The following is a 21,129-nucleotide window of genomic DNA, read 5'->3' as shown; positions in this document are numbered from 1 at the left end:
GTCTCTGGGAAACACCATTTGCAGAGGAAGCAGGATGGAGTGGGGGCAGCTTGATGCTGACGTGGATCGGGATGCTGGGCATGGGCATATCTGTGGAGGTGTCCCCTCAGTCTCCTCTGAAATGCAGTTTAAATTACCTAAATTTATTTTTGACAAACCAGGTTATTTTTCCCTGCTGGTGATGATCTGCTGTGTAAGCATCTGGTAGAAAACCACCTTATCACCTTGCTAGATGCTGAAATCAGAGGGTGTTACCTGGAATTTCTTAAAACATCCTATTTTCCCTCAGCTTTTGTCCTATCTCCTCCTAATCCTCGTCCCCAGCGAAGGGAGAGGCACAGGCGTGAAACACCAAGGTACGCTGCTACTTGAGGCCAAAAATAAAGAGTACTTTTCCAGAAGGGCCAGGGATAGGCGACGGGAACTCTGTATCAGCAGAAAGAGGTGATTTTCCATGGAAATGGCCATGGAATTAAACCCTCTGCGAGCCCCAAGCGGGGCCTACCGCGCTCCCGTCGCCTAGCAACAGCACGCCAAGTCCTTATATGGCAACCGCTCCCGCCCTCTCCCCACCCTTCCTTCTCATTGGCTGCACTCCGCATGATTGACGTGCACCCTGGCCAATGGTCACCCTCCACGAGCCTCTCCCGCGCCCGGGGCGCGGCGTTACCCGGAAGCCGGTGCAGGAAGCGGTGGGAGGAGCGCGAGAGACGCGTCCGCCGCGACAGCCAATGGGAGACGAGCTGGGGGGCGAATCAGCCAATGGCAGGGCGCGTGGGCGGGGCTACGGGGGCGGGGCCGCGGGAGCCGGCAGCGGGCGGCGCCGGGAGGTGGCAAAGGTGAGGGGGGACCCCGGGGGGACCCGAGGGGACATGGGGGGGACACCGGGGGGGGCCCGGGGAACGCCGACCGGCGGCCAGGACAAAACCGGAGGTCTTGGGCAGAGGGGATCCGGGGGAAGGCCTGGGGAGCACCAGGGGTACCGGGCAGAGGGGAGCCGAGGGGACCCAGAGTGCTGAGGGGGGGAATTCTGGCCGAGGTTCAGGCTCGAGGAGGGAGCGGTGGCTGAAGGAGAAGCGGAGGATGGGGAGGGATTCCAGAGTGGTGCAGGAACGTCGGGCTTGGAGGGGGGTGGGTCAGAAGCCTGGAGGAAGGTGGGGAGGGGATGGGAAGCTCCTTGATCCCCGCGGAGCCGGCTGGCAGAGCCTGGTGCCCACCCTGCATGAGCATCCATGGCTCCTCCTGCTGCTGCCGTCCCAGTAATGCACAGCAGATCCCATACGGTGCTTGGAGGTGGCAGGCAAAGGATGCCCGCGACAGCCCCCAATAGCTGTGACAAACACCAAACTCAAAGCCACTCTTGCCCCATGACACAGCGCTGGCTAAAGCTGGGTGTGTTCCCAGGTGGGAGCGGTGGGAAAGGAGATGCTCCAGGTGTCCGTGCTGGAAGCAGGATGAATCTCGTGGCGATGGCGACGGATCCCGAGCTCCAATGGGTGTCCCTGTGGGTCCGTGTCCGGTGGGCGGCCGTGCTCGTGCTGCTCCTGAGCTCCCTGGTGATGCTGCTGCTGCCGCTGGCTGCCGTGGACAACCAGTGCCACGCTGTGCTCAAGGGCCTCTCCTTCCTGAAGAGTAAGCTGGGCTCCTCGGGAATCACCAGGTTCTCGGGACAGAGCACGGAGCTGAGCGTGACCTCCAAGGGGCTGGAGCTGCTGGTGCTGAAAGGAAAAGCCTCCCCAGGTGAGAGGGTCCTGGGTGGGTACAGCCGAGTTCCTAAGATCAAGGAAGACAAGGAGCTGCTGGAGAGGGTCCAGCAGAAGCCACAGAGGTGATTTGGGGTCTGGAGCATCTCTGTGATGAGGAGAGACTGGGGGAGCTGAGCCTGGTCAGTCTGGAGAAGGGAAGGCTGGAGGGAATCTCAGCAATCCATACAAACATCTCCAAGGGGTGTCAGAGGATGGTGCCAGGCTCTGTTCAGTGGTGCCCGGTGAAAAGGAGCAATAAACTGAAACAAAACAAGTTCCACCTCAACGTGAGGCAAAACCTCTTTCCATGAGGATGGCAGAGCACTGGGACAGCTGCCCAGGGAGTCATGGAATCTCCCTCTATGGAGACATCCCAAACCCACCTGGACACCTTCCTGTGCCAGGTGACCCTGCCTTGAGGGGGGGTTGGAGTGGGTGATTTCCAGAGGGCACTTCCAACCCCAACCCAGAGACCTTCACCCCCTTCCCAACCATGTCCTGTACCTCTGATGGGAGTGATGCTGTGCCCTGATGGTAACAGACTGCAATTAACTGCAATTAACACTGCCTGTAAATGCCCCCGAGATCAGGCAGGCCCTCACCAGCTCCTTGACTGCATTCCAGGGCCCTGTGCTGGCATTGCTCCATCTCTCCAAAGGTTTTCCTCATGTTTTCAGTACTAGTAAGTTCTGTGGAGGTAACTGGAACACAGAGAGGTGTTTAATGCACAGAAATCTGGGATACACAGCATTAATCCCGAAATCCTGGCTGGCACAGAACAGCCTTTCAGGCAATGTCAGTCAGGCTGTGGTCGTGGCCTGTATCAGCCAGGATGTTAATTTGGAAAACACTTAAAGGAATTATTATGATTCCAGCACTGTTATCTTTGTTTGCATTAAAGCTCTTACTGCTGGGAAAACATTGGATAGTTCAGTGGGAAAACAGGAGTGCTGTTGGCAGCCAACGTAACAACGTTAACAGTATAATTTCCCCTAAAAGAATGCCAAGAGAACGTGTTTGAGGCACTGTTTCCTCCCACACGAAGCAGTTTGGTGGCCACCTGTGGCCACCCTGAGCCTGCTGCCCACAGGTCCTGCCTCCTCACACTTCCTGCCAGGAATGGCTCTGCTGCCTCCTACTCGGCCTGGAAACATGGCCTAAACCTGTGGGATTGTAACCTGGAAAAGGCTGGAACACGAATTCTGTTCCAGTTCTTAAAGACTGGTTTTGGTTAATTTTTGTAGCAGTGAACAGGGACAGCCATAGAATACCCTGAGTTGGAAGGGAGGCACAAGGATCATGGAATCCAGATGTCCAGAGGTTTTCAGTAAAACTCACCGCCCTTTATCTGTTATCATTTCATTCCAGAGGTGAAGTTGGAAGCCAGAGCAGCTCTGAATCAAGCCCTGGAGATGAAGCGCCAAGGGAAGCGGGAGAAGGCCCACAAACTCTTCCTGTACGCCCTCAAAATGGACCCGGATTACGTGGATGCCCTGAACGAGTTTGGGATCTTTTCCGAGGAGGAAAAAGACATCCTCCAGGCCGACTATCTGTACTCCAAAGCTCTGACCATCTCCCCCCACAACGAGAAAGCTCTGAGCAACCGGGGCCGGACGCTGCCTTTGGTGGAGGAGATCGACCAGAGGTATTTCAGCATCATCGACAGCAAGGTCAAGAAGGTGATGGCCATTCCCAAGGGGAATTCCGCCCTGCGCCGGGTGATGGAGGAATCCTACTACCACCACATCTACCACACGGTGGCCATCGAGGGGAACACGCTGACGCTCTCCGAGATCCGGCACATCATCGAGACCAGGTACGCCGTTCCCGGGAAGAGCCTGGCGGAGCAGAACGAGGTGATCGGGATGCACGCGGCCCTCAAGTTCGTCAACACCACGCTGGTGTCGCGCATCGGCTCCGTCACCAGCAGGGACATCCTGGACATCCACCGGCGCGTGCTGGGCTACGCCGACCCCGTAGAGGCCGGGCGCTTCCGCGCCACGCAGGTCTTCGTGGGCCACCACATCCCGCCGCACCCGCAGGACGTGGAGAAGCAGATGGAGGAGTTCGTGCAGTGGATGAACTCGGAGGACGCCATGAGCCTGCACCCCGTGGAGTTCGCGGCGCTGGCGCACTACAAGCTGGTTTACATCCACCCCTTCGTGGACGGCAACGGCCGCACCTCGCGGCTGCTGATGAACCTGATCCTGATGCAGGCGGGGTATCCGCCCATCACCATCCGCAAGGAGCAGCGGGCCGAGTATTACCACGTGCTGGAGGTGGCCAACGAGGGCGACGTGCGGCCCTTCATCCGCTTCATCGCCAAGTGCACCGAGACCACGCTGGACATGCTGCTCATCGCCACCACCGAGTACTCCGTGGGCCTGCCCGAGGCGGGAGGCACCGCCGGCTGCAAACAAACCATCCCCGTCAAGACTTGAGGGTTTTGGGGCACTCAGGAGCTGGTGAAGCCATGGGAGAGCAGAACTCCAAGCCACTCAGTGTTGCTGCTGGGAAATGACTGGACAGGAGGTGGCAGTTGAGCGTTTTATTTAAAGTGTCTTACATTTGATTAAATTAATATAATTTATTTATATAAACGATGCCAAACGGAACTGGTGATGGTGGCTGTGCACTGGAAGGAGGTGGGGAGAGGTGCCAGAGGGCTCAGAAAGATGAACTAAAATTGAATTTCTCCTTAAAATTAAGCTTTGAGGAGCTGCTTCAATCACAACCCTTCACCCAGGCAGTCAACTCTACTGTCTGACCTCAGTGAAGGCTGAACTGAGTTGGTTTTGTGTTACCTGTTCCACAAAGGAACAGCACTGTCCCAGCTGTGTCCATCAGACACTTTGGTGTCAGGCACACACGTACTGAGCAGGAAGGAGGCTGAACTCCAGCCCAAAGGCATCTCTCCCCTCCCATTTCTGTTTCCGTGGCACTTTGCATGTTTACTTTCAGCTGCCTTTCCTGGGGGTGAGTTTTGTACTCGAAGTGGGAAGTATTTCTCTTGGGATTACAGGTCATAGGAGTGGAACAAGAGGAGAAAAGCTCTGACTTACTCGGAGAAGGACTCAGAAAACACCTCAGCCAACAGGAGCCCTGGGAAAGCACAACTGTCCTTAGGCATTTCAGTGGAGGGGCTGGAAGGAGCTTGTCTGCAGAACTGTGGGCAGAAAAGGTCATCAGGCAGAGCCAGGAGATGCCAGTTGTGGCAGTTTGGGAAGAATGTGTACAGGAAGTTTGCCAAAACCTTCAGTTTCTTTAGTCTACGTATGGGAACTTCCACAATTAATCACTGGTCATGTCATTACTCTGATAAATGTGTCAAGAATCACTCAAGGCCTCTGTGTGCTGCAGGGGCAGTGCAGTGCCTGGAGCTGCTGAGCAGTTCAAAGAATCACTTTTTCCTTGGTTTTTAAGGGAAAAGGACCCACAGATCTCCCCACCCCAAACCTGCCAGCTGTGCAACAGCATCACTGATCCCACCACCTCCAAGCTGACCCAACTTCCATTTAAAATCCCAGTTTAGAGCATTTAACCCCTTGACAAAAGCTGTCCCAGGCTTAGTTTTCTTCCCTTTTAACACTCTCTTACCTGAGAACAGGGAGTTAGGACATGTTTTAGAGAAGCAGGAAGCAGGATGAGACTGGGAATCCTCTGCACTGAGTGTTGCTGCCAGGGAAAGCAGACAGTTCAAGAGGAAAGGTGTCCTGTCCTTACAAAGCATGTTATTTTTGTAGTGCAACCTGAGTATAAATAATGCACTTTAGAGCTCTGGGGGCAGGGGGAAATGTTATTTTAGTAACAGATTAATAAACTATTTTAATATGAAAGTCTTGGTTTGGAAGAGGCTGTATTCAGAACACTTGGCTGCAGTGAACTAAGTGGTTGTAGGGGAGGAAAGGCCATGAGACAGATCCTGGTTCCCTCAGCCACGTGACATCATGAGCAGACTCATCGTTTCAAAGTAAAGCCCAGTGAAATCAGCACAGAAAATAGTGTTTATTTGCAGCAGTGTTTGTGTGGTACAAGTGAACTCAGCACTGGGGTCCCCCCTCACATCCACCCCTCTGGGTGGTGACTTCCAGGGTAGTTGACAAGCAGGAATGTTTCTATCCAAGATCACACCACTGTTTGAGAGTCTGAGGTGATGACTGAAGTGATTTCAGGATATTCAGAGCAGATGGAATGTGCTGCTTCAAGGCCTGAGGGACACTGAGCACACCTGAGAGGTGAGGTACATCACTATCACCCACCAGCTGCCAGAGGAGAGGTGCAGTTCCAACACCCACATTTAAACAAAAGCAACGGTATTTATAGAAAACCTTTGAGAACTTGAGTTTAATAAACCGAGAAACGTCAGCTTGCACTTCACAGTTGTACAAAAACCGTACAGAAACCACCTGCAAAAAGACATGAGCTAGCTAGGAAAAACAACCAAAAACAACCAAAAACCTGGTCCTCAGCAACAGCACATCCAGTTTCATGGGAAACAAAAATTACCACCTAAGGATCAGCTCCTGCCACTTAAAAATAATCATCTCAATGTCCTTTACAAATACACCATATAAAAAACAGCTCAACTGGAACAGAACAGGAACTGGATACATATATATGTATATCTGTGTATCTACATATACACACATATGTATAGAAACTCGCCCAATACTAAAAGAGGCCATTGTGGTGAAGTTGGAGCATCTGCTGTAGGATTCTGCATGGAAGGAGATGACAGTCCCTGCGTGCGTGGGTTTGGGTGGAGAATGGGGCTGTTGGCAGAGAGAATGTCTGCAATCCCAATCTGAGCTGACCAGTGGAGCTTGCTGAGGTCCTCCCATTGCATCTCATTCGTTAATGAAAGAGAAAATAGTTGGAAAGTACTCCAAAAAACTCCATGTGGCATCTAAGCTGTGCAGGAAATGTTTCCCCCCTCGTTACCCTCAATATGAGGAATCGCATAACGCCATTTCACCAGAACAAAAGTGTAACTCTTTGCTCTTAGAGGAAAAAAAAAACAAAACCAAAACCACCTGGATTTGTGCCATCCTCCACTGATCCCGAGGAATGCAGCAGTCCAGTATTTACACGGGATTTGGACGGGTGTTCTCTCCTTGCAAAGCTTAAGGACACAACATGGCTTCCAGAAAGGCATTTCACATTGGACCAGACCCGCTGAGTGCAGACTCCTCGCTCACTTTTTCAGGAGCATCTTGGCAAAATCAGCATTGGACATTTTTTTAGGCTCTGCAGGGGGGTCAGAGGACGTTGCTGGTGAGTTCTGGACCATCCCATTCTCAGCCTTGGCCACAAGGTTGCTCTGACGCTGCAGCGCCCGGGGCATCATGGAGAGCTGTGTCCTTCCCTTCCCTCGCCTGGAAGGGAAAAAATTCCCATTGAAACCCACTCTTTTAGCTTGGGAAACAACAAGGATTTGTCTGCTATGAGGAATCCTCATTTCAATATTATTCCTGTCATTTGTTTCGGGATAAAGCTTTCCATGGGGCTGTTTGTCTGGCAGACAACAAATGGCCCCCAGTCCCCAGGATTGAAGCTCTGTTTATCCACAGGGGCTCATCCAATACAGGAACACTCTGAAAGTTGAAGGAGCAGCCTTAATGCTCACTAGGAACAATGGCTGCTTCTCCAGAGGGAGAGGATGTGGAGGTTATTAGGGATCAGGTGCCACCATCAGATCCAAGGGGACGGCCATTGCCTGATACTCCCCCTTCACCACCGAGCTGTTTCTGTTGATGAAGAGTTAAAAACCTGCTTTTCCTCATCAATCCAACAACCCATTTTTTTTATGGTTCAGCACCTTTTAAATGTTTTTTCAGATTCACAGAATCCTACAGTGGTTTGGGTTGGAAGGGGCCTTGAAGATCATCCAGTTCCACCCCTGCCACGGGCAGGGACACCTTCCACTAGCCCAGGGTGCTCCAAGCCCCATCCAACCCAGCCTTGGACGCTTCCAGGGATCCAGGGGCAGCCACAGCTTCTCTGGGCCACCTGTGCCAGGGCCTCCCCACCCTCCCAGAGAAGGATTCCTTCCCAATATCCCATCTAACCCTGCCCTCTGGCAGTGCGAAGCCATTCCCCCTTGCCCATATAAAAAGTCCCTCTCCTTCCTTTTTCTAAGCCCCCAGATTCCAGATAAGATTCCTGAAGTTTAGGATATAAAGAAACACAGCATTTCCTTCCCAGGCAGTGCCAGGTATCCCTCCCTCCTTCCCTCAATCCCTCCCTCACTCACGCTCCATAAATCTGCCGTGGTGCCAGGGGCAGGGAGGCCCTGCCAGGCTCGGGCCTGTCCGGAAGCTTCCGGAGCGGGGGGTTGCTGATCATCACCTTGATGACGTGGTCCTTCACTGTCAGCCCATCCATCTTCAGCACAGCCTGTGAGGCCTGGGCTTCGTTCTCGTATTCCACATAAGCCAGGCCCTAAAAATAAGGGGTAGAAAGGTCCTCCGTTAGGTTTTAGTGCTCCTGTAACAGGTGATAAGGAATTCATAAGGAAGGAAACGAAAATGGCTCAGTCCCAGTTTCTTTAGCTAAAAAAAAAATATTTCTATTCACCACCTTTATTTCTTATCTCTCACTTCTGATGCCCTAATGGGTGGGAAAAAAAAAGAACCACCCCAAAACCTTATTTCTTTACTTATATTAAAGTAAATATAATGAAGCACCATGGCAGGCTCCCACAGAGAAGGGCATCACCTCTCCCTGCTGTTCCTCTTTTAAATGACATTCAAAGCCTTAAGATGCATTTTTGGATTATTCAGTTTCACAGGAGAGGCATCAGGTTTCACATCACTTTCCCAAAATACGTTTATTTGTGGTTTACACACAATCCCAACTCAAACTAAGCTCAGAATAAGACTTGGGGTTCCCAAGAGCACTCGTTGCAAGGTGTGCACACAGCAGGAACTGCACCTGAGGTGGCGCAAAGGACAAGAAAATTCAATTTAAATCCATGTCCACCATTCCCAGGATGTCTCCTGTGGACAGGACCCACCACACAGACACAGCCTAGGTGTCAGGTAGAGTTTTGGCAGAGCAGCAACTGGTTTAGAATCCCTTATGTAACAAGGAGTCATTTATTCCAGGATGGAAATAACGAGCCCTGTCAGAGAGGGGGGCTCATTTCTCACTGGCAAACCCCTTCCTGCAGCAGATGTTCAGAACAAAAGCCTCAGGAAACTGAGGAAAGGAGGATGGGAATTGCTTGCACCAGGCAAACCCCATCTAGCCAGTTATTTAAAACCCAATCCTTCACAGACGTGCCTGTTTTTACTATACTCAAAGTGCTGTCAACATTTCCCCTTCCATCCCATTTTCCTTGTGCAATTTAAGAAGTATTTTGGAAAAATTCCTCTTGGTTGTCTGCACAAAGGCACACTGGGCTTTATAAATCCAAGCTTTTCCACAAGTTTTAATGCAAAACCACACTGGCAACTTGATAAACCCAACTTTTTGTCTCCAGACTTCACGAGCAGCTTCTTTTTGAAGGACTTCTTAAAACCAGGAGTGTGTTATGGATGCCTACCTTGGGTTTTCCAGCTCTGTTGGTGACCAGCCGAATGTCCTTCACATTCCCATGGGCTTTACACACCTCCTCCAGCTCTTCCTTAGTGCAGGAAAATGGCAAACCAGATATAAAGAGTTTATGTTTCTCCAGGGTAGTGCTGTACCTGAACACCTGGAGCAACAAAAAAGATGTTGGTTCAAAAAACAGCCAGAAACTCCAAGGATTTTCATCTCATACCCCAAAAGTACTTCCTGTTTGTGGGATCCAAAAGTGCCTCAAAGCCCTGAGTAGTGTTTTGGAAGATATTTGCATATAAACACAAAGATACATCAAGGACTTGCAAGTAAATGCTGCTAAACATCCCTACCCTTCACAACTGATAATCACAGAATATCCTGAGTGGGAAGGGATCCAGGAGGATCAGAGCTCAATTCCTGTAATAATGTATTTATAATCATGTCTTCTTGCTCAGCTGTCACCATGAGAACACTGAATTTCTCTGTGCAGGAACTCCAGAATGCAGAAATCCACTGATTACACAACTGAGCTCTGGTACACAGCATCCCCAGCCAGGGGGTTGGGTAACAAACGCTGGAGAGACTGAACCAACAGAGCTCTTCACAGGTTGAACCTGGGTAGGTCCCACCATTAAACTGCTCAGATCAGCAGATTTCTGCAAATCTTGAGTAAATGATGTCAATCCTGGTGTCTCCAAAAGTAAAAGAAGATCCAAGAAGTCTCAAAAAACAGTTGAAAGCAGCACAACACGATTGGATTTGAGCACCCTGGACACAAGGTACTCCACCAACTCCCCTCCCCAGACCCACTGTCCAACACGAACCAACCAAACTTTACCTTAAAGTCAGGATTCTTGTTCTTGTCGACACATGGAGACACAAACATGGGCCTGCCCTCCACAGCCGTGCGATCCAAGGCCAGGGCCTGCCGAGCAGCCTCCTCCTCCCTGAACTGCACGTAGCAGTAGCCCCGGAAGGTGCCCTTGTTGTTGAACACTGCTCGGATCTCCACGACCTCCCCACAGCTCCCAAAGAGCTCCCTCAGCTTGGCTTCAGGCTCTGCCATGGTGTAGGAGAGGTTGCTGACAAACACAGTGACTTTATCCTTGCTGCTGTCGTGGAACACTTTGGGGATGTCCTTGCGGCTGGTGGATGCCTTTTCCTTTGGGATTGCTGGGCCATCTGGCTTTTCACTTCTCCCAAAGAGCCCGGTCTCCACTTCCATGTCCTCTTCAGGGAGCACTCCATCACCCTCTCCCCTGTGCCTCTTGCTGGGCAGCTCTGATTGATGGGATTGAAAGGCTTTGTTAGAAAAAAATGACCCCATTTCCTTCCCTATTGGAACTCCTCTGCCCTCCATTCCCGCTGCAGAGCTTGGAAATCGCACGTGGAACCACAAATACAATGACAGGTCTTAAAGACACCAAATGAAAACCTCCCTCCAAGCTTTTAAAGAACAAATAACAACAGATTATTCCACCAAGACAGCTTTAGATGAAAGCAACTGGAATATTTGTTCCTTTTTTCAGCCAGTCACAACTGACAGTTGCTGATTCATGCTCTTTTTCTTTGTCTAATGGTTGTTCTTAAAAAAAAAAATAAATCTAAAAGCTCACAAAACTCCCAGGGGCAACAACCTATTAAAGTCTTCTGTTCCCACCTTCCAAGAGGCTGCCACAATCCTGAATAACCCAATTTAGACACATGGCTCGGCATCATAGGATGAGTCAGAAAAATGACTTGAAAGGAAAATTAAGGAGGAAAAAAAAAACCCCCACAATATCCCTCCAAAGTAAGAAACCCCAAGAAAACTCTAGAAGTTCTTATAAACCTGTTTTTCTGTCGCTATAAAACCATTTAGCCTTGTTTGCATTTCACTCCCACACTGCAAACTTCCCAGGAGAAAGCAGCCCTGCAAAGACACCAGTGCTGGCAATTCCTCAGCCCCCTCTACCACAAGACAAGCAATAAACCCGTTGCCAGAGGTCTGAAATTTTCCTTTAATTTTATTTTTACCTTCTTCTTGTCCCCATTCACCCTCGTCATCCTCATCTGCTTTGCGCTTGTCCCCAATCCTGGTTTTTTTGGCCTTTTTGGAAGCTTTCTTCTCTGCCCGAGCCTGCTTCCTCTGCTCAGCTCTCTCCTCCTCCTGCTTTGCCAGAGCAGCTTCTTTCTCAGCAGCCTAAAACACAGAAGATTGATTTCTTTTTTTCCCCCACTGGCTGCAGATTGCAGAGCATTTTCCAGAGCATTGAACCCAGAGGGTTTTCTCCTAACCCCAGCACATCATTTAAAGCACTTCCCAATTCTTTGCTCTCACAGCTTTCCTGGAGGGCACATCACTCTTGTGGCCATCCAAGGGGCAAAAGGAGAAAGATAAAAAGCAGCAAGAGGTTGTTAATCATAGTTTTTAAGTAAAAATCAATAGTTCTAGGGCTTGAAGGCATTTCAGGCTTATCTGGGGGAAGGCACATTAAAAATGTGACATTTGGAGAAGCATGGACTTAATTTAGGTGTATAAAATGCTCTGGGAGCTCACAGAAAGTTCTGACCTTTGCTCTTTGTTCATTCACTCGAGCCAATCTGTTCTCTGTTTTTTGAACAGCTGCATCCCAGTCTTCCAGTGTTCCTAAAGGATAAATTTAAAATAATAATAATAATAATAAAAAAGCCTTTTATTTAGCTTTCTCATAATTCCAAGATACAATTCTAGAAAAATAAGAGTCACTGAGTTCATGGCACTTGCTGTTCATATTAAACATCACACATGAAAATTCTAATTATAACAACTGGCCTGCAAGGTAAAAAAAAAAAACAAAACCAAGAGCCAAGCAGAGCAGAAACCTCTCATTTATAATGCAAGACTTCAAAAAGGCATGGAAAAATCCAGTCATTTCAGAAAAGCAAGGAAGAAGAGAGCTGTCTGTGGATTTGCCAGCAGTGAGAAGAAAGGGAGGCTTCAGTGGAGCACAAAACACGGGATCAAAAGCCTGTGTGTCACCTCTGCCTAACCAGGCTGGCTAAGAGGTGCAGCAATTAATTACCTTCTGCCAGTCATTTAGTTCCCTTCTGTCAGCCAATTAATTACCTCCTGCCTGTCACTCGGTGCCCTTTTGTCACTTAATCACCCCCTGCCAGTGCCCAGGTACCTTCTATCCTCTCGAGGGTGAGCAGCACCTCGCAGACGTGCTCGGGGTAGTCGCTGGTGCACTGCACTGCTCGGTGCAGGGCCTTCCTGCAATGCTGGGTGTCCCCATGGGCCCTGCAGGAGGGGACAGGGCACTCAGGGACCAAACCACACGGAATTCCAGCCATGCAAACATTCTCCCTCCTTCCCCAGCTGCTGCAACACTTCTGGAACCCACAGCAGAGCCGCTCCAAGAACCTCCAAGATGTTTTGTAAACCCAAACAGAACACACTCGTTCTAAACTGTTTTCTCCCACAGGTGAGGACTAAAGATGAATTAGCCAAGCTCTTACCTTTCCAGGTTGTAGTACTCCAGCCACATGTTGGCATATTTGGCATTTCCTTTAGTCATGATGTTGTCCCAGAGCTCCCTGGCTTTCTGCATGTTGTTACACAAGCGGGCCTGGAATAGAGCATCCAAAATATCCTTCAGGATTACTTGTTCAACATCATTAACCCCAAACCAAAAAAAAAAACCCCACAGATGCTGCAGACAGACCCAGCAAGATACATCTGAGCCTTAGAGTGATCAAAATAAACACCTGACACAATCCTGCTACTGAATAATCCTTCCCTGCCCACATCTCCCATTAGTCTCGGTTCTGGCTCCCACATACATTTATTTGATTTTGGTCATTATAAAAGAAACTAGAGAGTTGTTTCTGAATTTTTCCTTTTGTTGTTGATGAATGTACCTGATCACTTCTCAGACTGAGCACTTGCTTTGTGTTAAGGAAGGGGAGCAGGGGAAGAAGGGAAAGGGGTTGGGAAATTACTACATTCCATGGCAGGAATGTTAAGACATTTTATTTTACATCCATTTTATCAGGTACAGCAATTTAAATACAGCAGAGAGAAACATCACCTCAACTCTTGCCCAGTTCTGCATGATGGTGCAGGATGGATCTCCACTTTCACTGAACCCTAGGAAGAAAAACAAGGGCTGTTTGTTGCACTTGGCTCTTGGAAATGAAGTGTTTATTAACCAGGTCCCACACGGAGATGAAATTTTTATCTGCAGCTTTCTGAAATGTTCAAGATTCTTGAAGACAAACATTGTGTGGAGAACTGGTTTTATGAAAATGATTTTGAAGAGGAGAAAACAAGGATTTCACAATGATTTGGATGATTTCACTTACTTTCTTCTACTTCTTGTTTCAAGTACTCCACAGCTCGTGCAAATGCAGAGCGCAGCTCCTCCAGCTCCTTACTGGAGTCTGCAGAAAAAAAAGAAAGAACAGCCTTAAAATGATAATTTTGTTTTCATTTCCCACCCAATAAAACCTTCTCCTTAACAGGCACAATGATTTTATTGGGTAGCAGGGGGAAATTACATTTATTACTTCTTATTGTTGTTATCACTGCTTAAATTCATGACTTTATTACGAGTAAAACTCACTACATGAGTAATTTAAAAAATCAGACATCAAAAATATAAGGCAGGACATTTTTGCAATAGCAAACCAAGCAAATTCTTATTTTTATAGACATTAACTGGCCAGAAAGTAGTTTTTGTGAAAGATGAAAATGCTGTTAATTTTTTTTTTTTTTTTAAGTAATATCCAAGAAGTACAAAGAAAACAGTTTAGATATTTATTCTGTATTTATCATACAGACCTTGTGTAAAATCCACCCTTCTCCTCAGGTAATCCAGGTAGGCCTGCCAGATCTCGACATAGTCTGTTGCCTGAATAAAACCTGCATTCAGAGCTTTTTCAAATATTTCTGGAAGAAAAAGGGAGAAAAAATACTGTCAGAATTAGCAAGTTGCAGTGATAGCACAAAGAAATACCTACACAAACACCACTGGTTTCTAGGAAGAGAGGAAAAAGCCCTATACAGTAAATTGGTTTAGGAAGTGAATTGAAAGGCAGCTGGATTCAGGAATGTTCACTCCAAGTTGTTCATGGCTTGCTCAGGGTGAAGCTGCTCAACCAAAGCAGCTTTGCCCTTGCAGCACCTGCAGCAGGGTGAGAACAGATCCTGCCAGTCCCATTTGTCACAGGCTGTTTGGAGTGCAGAGAGCAGCCCTGAGCTGTATTTCCTGGTTCTTTCCTTACCAGAAATGATGCTGTGCTCCACCCTGTGCCTCTCCATGGCCAGCAGGTACCTAATCCACAGCCCAACAGTCCAGGGGCAGTTCCTGACAGCGCGGTCGTGAGCGGATAAAACCAATTCCTTCACCTTCAGCTGCCTGTCCTGAAAGAGTCACAAAGGGAAAGTGAAGTTCCTGTCAGCCAGAGAGACCACTCCAGCCAAACTCCAACTTATAAAGAGCCAACACCTTAAAGCCTTTCACCTAAAAAGCACTTTCATTTTATGTTTGACAAGCTCAGATGGGTATTTTAAATTCTACATTCCTAAAAACCCAGTGAACACCTTCCAGTGAGGAAGAACATGCTCAGGAGAAAACTACCAGGCCAGTGAGGTGTTTTCTGCCAAAGCAATAAATATAATAAAGGCACTGAGTGAATTCCCAACTGTTCCTAGAATGTCAAGGATACAAAGAGGGAGCACACCCAGCCTGTTTGTGCAGGTGTTGTTCCACCTGCAACCTGCTGTGTCCAGCTGGGAAGAGAAAAGAGATGACGGAGCAACTGAGCCTGGATAAGCTCCTGCAGGGAGTCACCCTGATCCCTTAATCCAGCCACCTTCTGTCCTGCCTCTGGAGCTCAGCATCAGCTTCAAACTGCACTAACAAACCCCCCTGGAAAGAGGGGCTGAACATCTGGGTTCACTGCAGTGCCCACACCCTGTGATTCTGCAGAGAAAACACAGCTGGAGCAGAGAAAAGTGAGAAATGCTCACTTGAGCAATAAAGACACCCCTGAAAACAGGAGGAAACCAAAGGTGAGGTGAAAATCAGTTTCTGGAGGATTTACAGACTAAAGGACAGGACTGAGGTAGAACTTACTGGCTGTTTATCAGCAACTGAGATTAAAAAAAAACCCCAAAAGTAAAGGCAGGAAAATAAATCTGCAAACATTCACGGGTTTATTTCCTTACCAAATACTGGTTGTAGCGTGCCCAGAGATCTGGGACAAGGCAGTTCTCAGCCAAAGCTCTCTCATAGATCAACTGAATCCGAGCTGGGTCACCTGCTTTCATTTCAAAATCAATGTAAGCTTGGTATTCTGCCAGCTTTGGGGTTTCAGCACCCAGCTGGAAAACAACCAGGGAGACACAACATCAAACTCTTCAACAAAGCAACACTCTGCAACACTTCAGCTGCTCCTCAGAGCAGGTCTTGTGCAAAATTTCACACAAGAAATTTGTCCCTGTATCAGCAGCTGTTGATTTTCATACACCTCTGAATGGGTCTGATATCAGTCAAATCCTGGTTTTATTCCCCTTAGCCCCATACTGGAAAACACACCCAGAGTCCTCATGTGCACCTCAGGGTGGCTTGGCACACTCAAAGCACTCCACAATTTCCAGTATTCCCAGGATATAATTGTCAAAATTCCCACTGCTGACAAAGTCCCCCAGCTGGGGACTAGAAAAATAATAAATTTGGAAAAAAAAAAAAAAAAAAAAGAATCACCCCAAAGCAACTCCCTCTTAGCTTTAAAGGAAGGTGAAAATGCCAGCATTACCAGTGCCTCCTCGTAGGGTTTACACTTCTCCAGCTGCTGTAGAGCTTTTTTGTAGTTTTTTATTGTTGTTTCTGGAATGGGCTCTTCTGACCACTCCTCATATTCAGCATAAGAAGCCTCCATGTCTATTAAAACATGAAATCCCATCAATAATACACTCATGAAACTAAAAACTCATATTTTAACCTATGTTTAGTTCTGAGACAAATTCCTCTTTTTATTTATACAATATTTATAATTTATTTTATAATAAATACTTAAATGTGCATAATGTTTATAATTTATTTATAATAAATATTTAAATTTTTATCCCCCTTTTGCCTTAAATGTCACACTGCTGCATTCTTAAAGAGTTCAGACACTTCATCCCACACGGTGTCCTGTAACAAACTCAGGGCAAGTTATATTAAAGCTGCTGATTTGGAATTAGAAAACCAAAGTGGCAAAATATTTCCCCCAAAGCTTTAGAGAAAAGAGAACCCAAATTCTTTCCAGATGGAAATGAAGTCAAAAGAACTGTGCTTAACTTTCTCCCATGAGCAAGAAAAGGGACTCAAGGAGCTTAAAGCAGGAACTAGAGAAGGCAGAATTCCAACAGATACTCCCTACCAAAATTTTCATGCAGCAATCACAGCTGAATTCCTCATTTTTAACTCACATTTTGTGCCCCTCACTTGCACTAAACTGCCTCAAACTCTGAACCAGGTGACCCAAGTTCCAACAACTCAGAACGCTCCTGATCCAGAGGGATCTGTGCCTCATCCAAGAGGGCACAAGACCTCCAGCTGCACTCGGTGTGGCCGTGCCAGGAGAATCCTGATGCCTGGAGCACTGTAACCCAGCTGCTCCATGCCCTCTCTCCCAGCCCTTACCCAGCAGTGGGATCCCCAGCTGGCGCCGGAAGAGCATGTGGATCTTCTCGAGCTGGCTGCACAGCACCTGCTGCTGCTCCGGGGATGGAATGCTGCCAGGGGCTGGCTGCAAGCAAAAAACCAGGGAAATTCAATCCATTCCCTCCAGCCCCAGCTGATGGACACGAGAGGGAATTGTTTATGAGCTGAGATCCAAGTGAATACATGATCCTTGAAGGGCACACAGGGCTAACTTGCATTTCAGTCACTGCCAGGAAAGCTAAAACTTGGGAATTGCTCCCCCTTGGAAGCTGGATGAATGGGAAGAACATTCCTGACTGAAAGCTGACACAAGCACAGGGAATTGATCACCTGAGAACAAGGAAGCAGCAGGTGATTGTGCCATTTCGCAAGTCCACTGTGCTGCCAAAGAGGGTTTCAGTAAATCCCTGGGGTGTGGGGAGAGGATCTAAAACTTCCAGCCTTAATTGTGTTTGGGAATGAAAGGACATTCTCCTGTTACTCCTTTGTTAGGGATTCCATAGAACAGGGTTGAAAAAGACGTTTAAAGATCAAACAGTTCCCACTGCCACCATGAGCAGGGCCATCTTTTAACTTCCATCTCTTACGTAGCAAATTATCAAAAATGAAGAAATATTCCCATTCTGGCCATCTGGGAAAGGTCATTTTTGCAGACATCAAACTGTACATTCCAGGGATAAACCACCCTCATCCAAAAGTCCCAAACTGTGGAATAGTGAATGAGTTAAAAGCTGAACAGTCTAGAAATGTAAACTTGATTGACTCTGTGCAGAAACAGCCACAGAACATGGTTTAATAATGGAACATTTCAATTTAAAGCTGCTCTTGGCATTTCAACCGGCAGCAGAGCCAAACTTTGCTCCTGGATTGGAGCTGATTTTAGGATTTTATTTAAACACAAACCCATTACTTTACCAGCCAAACACACACAGAATGGTTTTCCTAGAGCAGAGGGCTGGAAAGAAACAACTGTGAGACATGCCAGGCCCTTTTCCACAGGAGACAGCTCCAGGTGACTCCAGGAGCTGCACCACAGCTTTTTTTGGGGGGATGGGAGCCCAGGGGAATGGGCTCACCTGTGCTGTTTCCAGGATGGCATTCTCAAATTCCCTGTATGCTTCCCACAGGGCCGTGCCCTTGGTCACGTGCAGCCCCACGGCCGTCAGGGCCCGCTCGAAGATGGACCGGACCTTCTCGATGCCTCCTTCCTGACCAATGCCTCCAATGGAATACTGGGCATACTCCAGCCAAATTTCAGGACCTAAGCAGGGTCAGGAGAAACAGGTGATTTGATCTTTTCAAAAATAATAATAACAACGACAACAAAAAAAAATGCAGCTCTGCTTCCCAAATGCCTCATTTGCTGCATATAAATTAAAAAAAAAACACAAGGCAATGTTCCTTTTTATCCAATGAAGTTAAAATATTTGGGAATTGTGTTTATGCTGTTGGTTCAGCAGCAGCAGGCACAGTTTCCTTCTGAAAGGAGTCACTCCTGTGGTTTTGCTGACAGTGACTGGCCCTGCCTGTAACCTCTGCCACACAAGCCCCAGCAGGGATGCACCCAGATGCCTTAACAGCGAATTCCTGTTCCCTGAGCTGGGACCACAGAGCTGTCACACTCTGGAATAATTCAGATTAAAGCAGCTCCTCCTCCTCTTTCCAGACTCCTGAACTTCCCTGATCAGCAACTCCTAAAGCAGCTGAATCCTGAAGGTGAAGGGGAGGTGGGAGAACAGCGTTGGCTGCCTGGCACCATTCCCGTCAACACCAAATTCCAGTCAGGGACCCCCATGTTAGGGCTACCCTGGGTTCCAGAAGTGATTCCAAACCCAAAATGCAACCCAGCAGATCCAGAGGACACCTCCTCAGTTCTTCACCTCCATCCCTTCTTCCCAAGGCTCCACCAACACCAGGTAATGTCACTGATGTGACATTTTGTACCCAGCTTTTGAGGGGGATTTACCTCCACATTCCCGAGCCCTCCACTTCCTCAGGCTTCATTTTTCCAGCTCTTTACCCCAATTCCCAAAGAACTCACTCAGTGATTCATCCCCAAAATTTTAAGCTACAGCAGCTCCTGAGGAATGGAGAGACCAGACACCCCAGCCCTCCCTTGTATTGCCTCACATTCAGATTTTAGAACTCAATTTGAAATTTTGACCCAATTTCTGCATTGTAACAGAAGAAAGAGACTTTCCTACAACAGAAAAAAGCCAAATCTGGATGTAACACAACCCATTTTAGAGCATTTCTGAATGACTTACAGATGTAATCTTTGACAGCCCTTTCAAACAGCTCATAAACCTTCTCTCTCTCAGAGATCTCCGAAGCCATTTTTATCTCATCCTTCAACCAGTCCAGCCAAATTTCTGAAAGGAAAAAATTTAGAACCCATCACTAATATGCAGAAATAATAAAGTTACGCCCACTCTGTGAGATTTTCATCAGAGTTTTTAGCAACAGACTTGAAACCAAGGAGAGGGAGCAAGGCAAAGAGAGGAATTTTAACCTCCACAACAATTCCTAATTAATTTCAAGTAACAGTTGGGTGGAGACCTTTTAAATCGGTGCTAAACAAGCACCTTTTTACTAAAGGGAGAAGTTGGAATTCCTCAGGACTTTAAAGCTTATCCCATTCCACCCCCTGCCATGGGCAGGGACACCTCCCAGGTTGCTCCAAGCCCCATTCAACCCGACCGTGGACACTTCCAGGGATGAGGCAGCCACAGCTTCTCTGGGCCACCTGTGCCAGGGCCTCCCCATCCCTTTCCAAGAATAAAATCCCACTGTCAGAGCAGCCTCTGCAGTATTTCCATTGCCTCTGTGTTATGAGTAAAAAGAGAAACCCCCCACTGCAAGGACCATCCACAACTTCCACCAACAGGGAATTTTCTTTGCTGCCTGCCTGTGAAATGTCACTTTTGGCTGGGCTCTGGATCACATTCCCTGACAGAGGGTGCTGAAAACCGGCCCGAATGTGTTATTTCACCACTGAAGCATCTTGCACAGGTGAGGCTTCACCTGTGGAGAGCAGAGGATGCTCCGTACCTTCAGTGAGGGGGAAGAGCTCGCTCATCTTCTGCCGAGCTCTGCGGAGCTTCACCAGCTCTCCCTCCTGCCGGAGCAGCTTGATCAGATCCAAATGACAGTTGTAGTCAAAAGCATTGATGGAAAGCTTAAAAAAAAAAAAAAAAAGAACAAAAAAACAATTTTAAAAGCACTGCTGAGTAACGGACGTGAAGGAGTCAGGAAACAAATAACACAACTCTCATCGTGTGATCAGAGAGCCAAGACAACACCGCGATTCCTCAGATTCAACCTCGCCCCTGACACGGCTCCGGCCGTTCCCTCAGGTCCCGCCACTGGTCACAGAGAGAATCGTGTTTTCATTTCTTTAAAGGCAATAAAAAACCGCGAGCAGCCGGCTCAGGTTTCTGAATGAACACAAACTGTCTACTAGGACTTCCCTCTTATTTCCCTCTCAAAAAAAAACCCCCAAGCCGGTCAATTTTCATCTGAGACTCCAAACATTCACGGCATAAAATCACGGAATATCCCAACTAGGAAGAAATTCACAAGGACCATGGAAATTCACGTCCTGACAGTTCCCAGCACCAAACTACCGGGGCAGACACGGATTATCCTCCGTTCCCGCCACGCCCGCTGCCCCGCCGGGCCCACCTGCTCCTCCAGCCGCTGGATCTCGGCCTCATTCTCCTTCTCCTCATCCTCGCCGTCCCCAGACGAGTCCGAGTCGCCCTCATCGTCCGAGTCCCCGCCCGACTCGGGATCTCCCTCCGGCAGCCGCTTCTCCTCCTCGGCCGCCGCCTCAGCTCCCGCCGCCGCCATCTTATGCAGCTCCGCTCGCCGGCCGCCGCGCTCCCCCGGCCACCGTGGCTGCCCCGGCGCCGCCCGTCCCGCCGCCCCGCCCCGCCGCCGGCCGAACCGGCCGGGAAGAACGGGGATCCTCAGCGCGCCCCGCCCCGCGCTCGTCCGCGCTGCGGGGCCGTGCTGCACCGACTGCGGCCGCGGTCCGACCCTTTGTCTTCTGGTCCGTGGCTCAGGCAGCGCCGAGGGCACCCCGCTGTGTGGCCATCAGGGGGCCTCCGAGAGGGTCCGTGGCGTGCGCGGCGCCGCTCGCCCGCCATATTGAGAGTGGC

General features: G+C 48.7%; 2 protein-coding genes across 4 annotated transcripts; one reads left to right on the top strand and one right to left on the bottom strand.

The window, feature by feature from the left end:
• Window positions 1-794: 794 nt before the first annotated feature.
• On the top strand, window positions 795-5,581 carry FICD (FIC domain protein adenylyltransferase). 3 transcript variants are annotated; one of them, XM_048322796.1, is made up of 3 exons: window positions 795-839; window positions 1,405-1,740; window positions 3,114-5,581. In XM_048322796.1, the coding sequence occupies exons 2-3, from the start codon at window positions 1,455-1,457 to the stop codon at window positions 4,184-4,186; spliced, it is 1,359 nt and encodes a 452-aa protein (XP_048178753.1). In that variant the 5' UTR covers window positions 795-839; window positions 1,405-1,454; the 3' UTR covers window positions 4,187-5,581. The 3 variants fall into 3 exon arrangements, with proteins under 3 accessions (XP_048178753.1, XP_048178754.1, XP_048178752.1); XM_048322797.1 differs by having other exon boundaries at window positions 824-839; window positions 1,377-1,740; XM_048322795.1 differs by lacking the exon at window positions 795-839 and having other exon boundaries at window positions 1,058-1,740.
• A 480-nt stretch (window positions 5,582-6,061) lies between these two features.
• SART3 (spliceosome associated factor 3, U4/U6 recycling protein) lies at window positions 6,062-20,851 on the bottom strand. Its single transcript, XM_048322794.1, has 19 exons — window positions 20,651-20,851; window positions 20,018-20,144; window positions 19,234-19,338; window positions 18,043-18,227; window positions 16,946-17,051; window positions 16,074-16,198; window positions 15,484-15,639; window positions 14,538-14,676; window positions 14,095-14,202; window positions 13,617-13,694; window positions 13,343-13,401; window positions 12,771-12,880; window positions 12,440-12,552; window positions 11,843-11,919; window positions 11,307-11,472; window positions 10,129-10,571; window positions 9,292-9,444; window positions 7,999-8,186; window positions 6,062-7,120 (listed from the first exon to the last, which is right to left on the bottom strand). Exons 1-19 carry the CDS (start codon window positions 20,816-20,818, stop codon window positions 6,940-6,942), a joined length of 2,787 nt encoding a protein of 928 aa, XP_048178751.1. The 5' UTR covers window positions 20,819-20,851; the 3' UTR covers window positions 6,062-6,939.
• Between the last annotated feature and the right edge of the window lie 278 nt (window positions 20,852-21,129).

This window comes from Corvus hawaiiensis, chromosome 18, assembly GCF_020740725.1.
Source record: "Corvus hawaiiensis isolate bCorHaw1 chromosome 18, bCorHaw1.pri.cur, whole genome shotgun sequence".
Lineage (NCBI taxonomy): Eukaryota > Metazoa > Chordata > Aves > Passeriformes > Corvidae > Corvus > Corvus hawaiiensis.
This window is presented reverse-complemented; position numbering and strand designations above follow the sequence as displayed.

Excerpts from the sequence above, each read along its gene's own strand:
- FICD (XM_048322795.1), top strand. The coding sequence starts at position 1,233 with ATGGCTCCTCCTGCTGCTGCCGTCCCAGTAATGCACAGCAGATCCCAT. Across the intron at positions 1,741-3,113 it reads GAAAGGAAAAGCCTCCCCAG|AGGTGAAGTTGGAAGCCAGA; the intron begins GTGAGAGGGTCC and ends ATTTCATTCCAG.
- SART3 (XM_048322794.1), bottom strand. The coding sequence starts at position 20,818 with ATGGCGGCGGCGGGAGCTGAGGCGGCGGCCGAGGAGGAGAAGCGGCTG. Across the intron at positions 13,695-14,094 it reads AAGGGTGGATTTTACACAAG|ACTCCAGTAAGGAGCTGGAG; the intron begins GTCTGTATGATA and ends TTTTTTCTGCAG. Across the intron at positions 12,881-13,342 it reads AGAACTGGGCAAGAGTTGAG|GCCCGCTTGTGTAACAACAT; the intron begins GTGATGTTTCTC and ends GCTCTATTCCAG.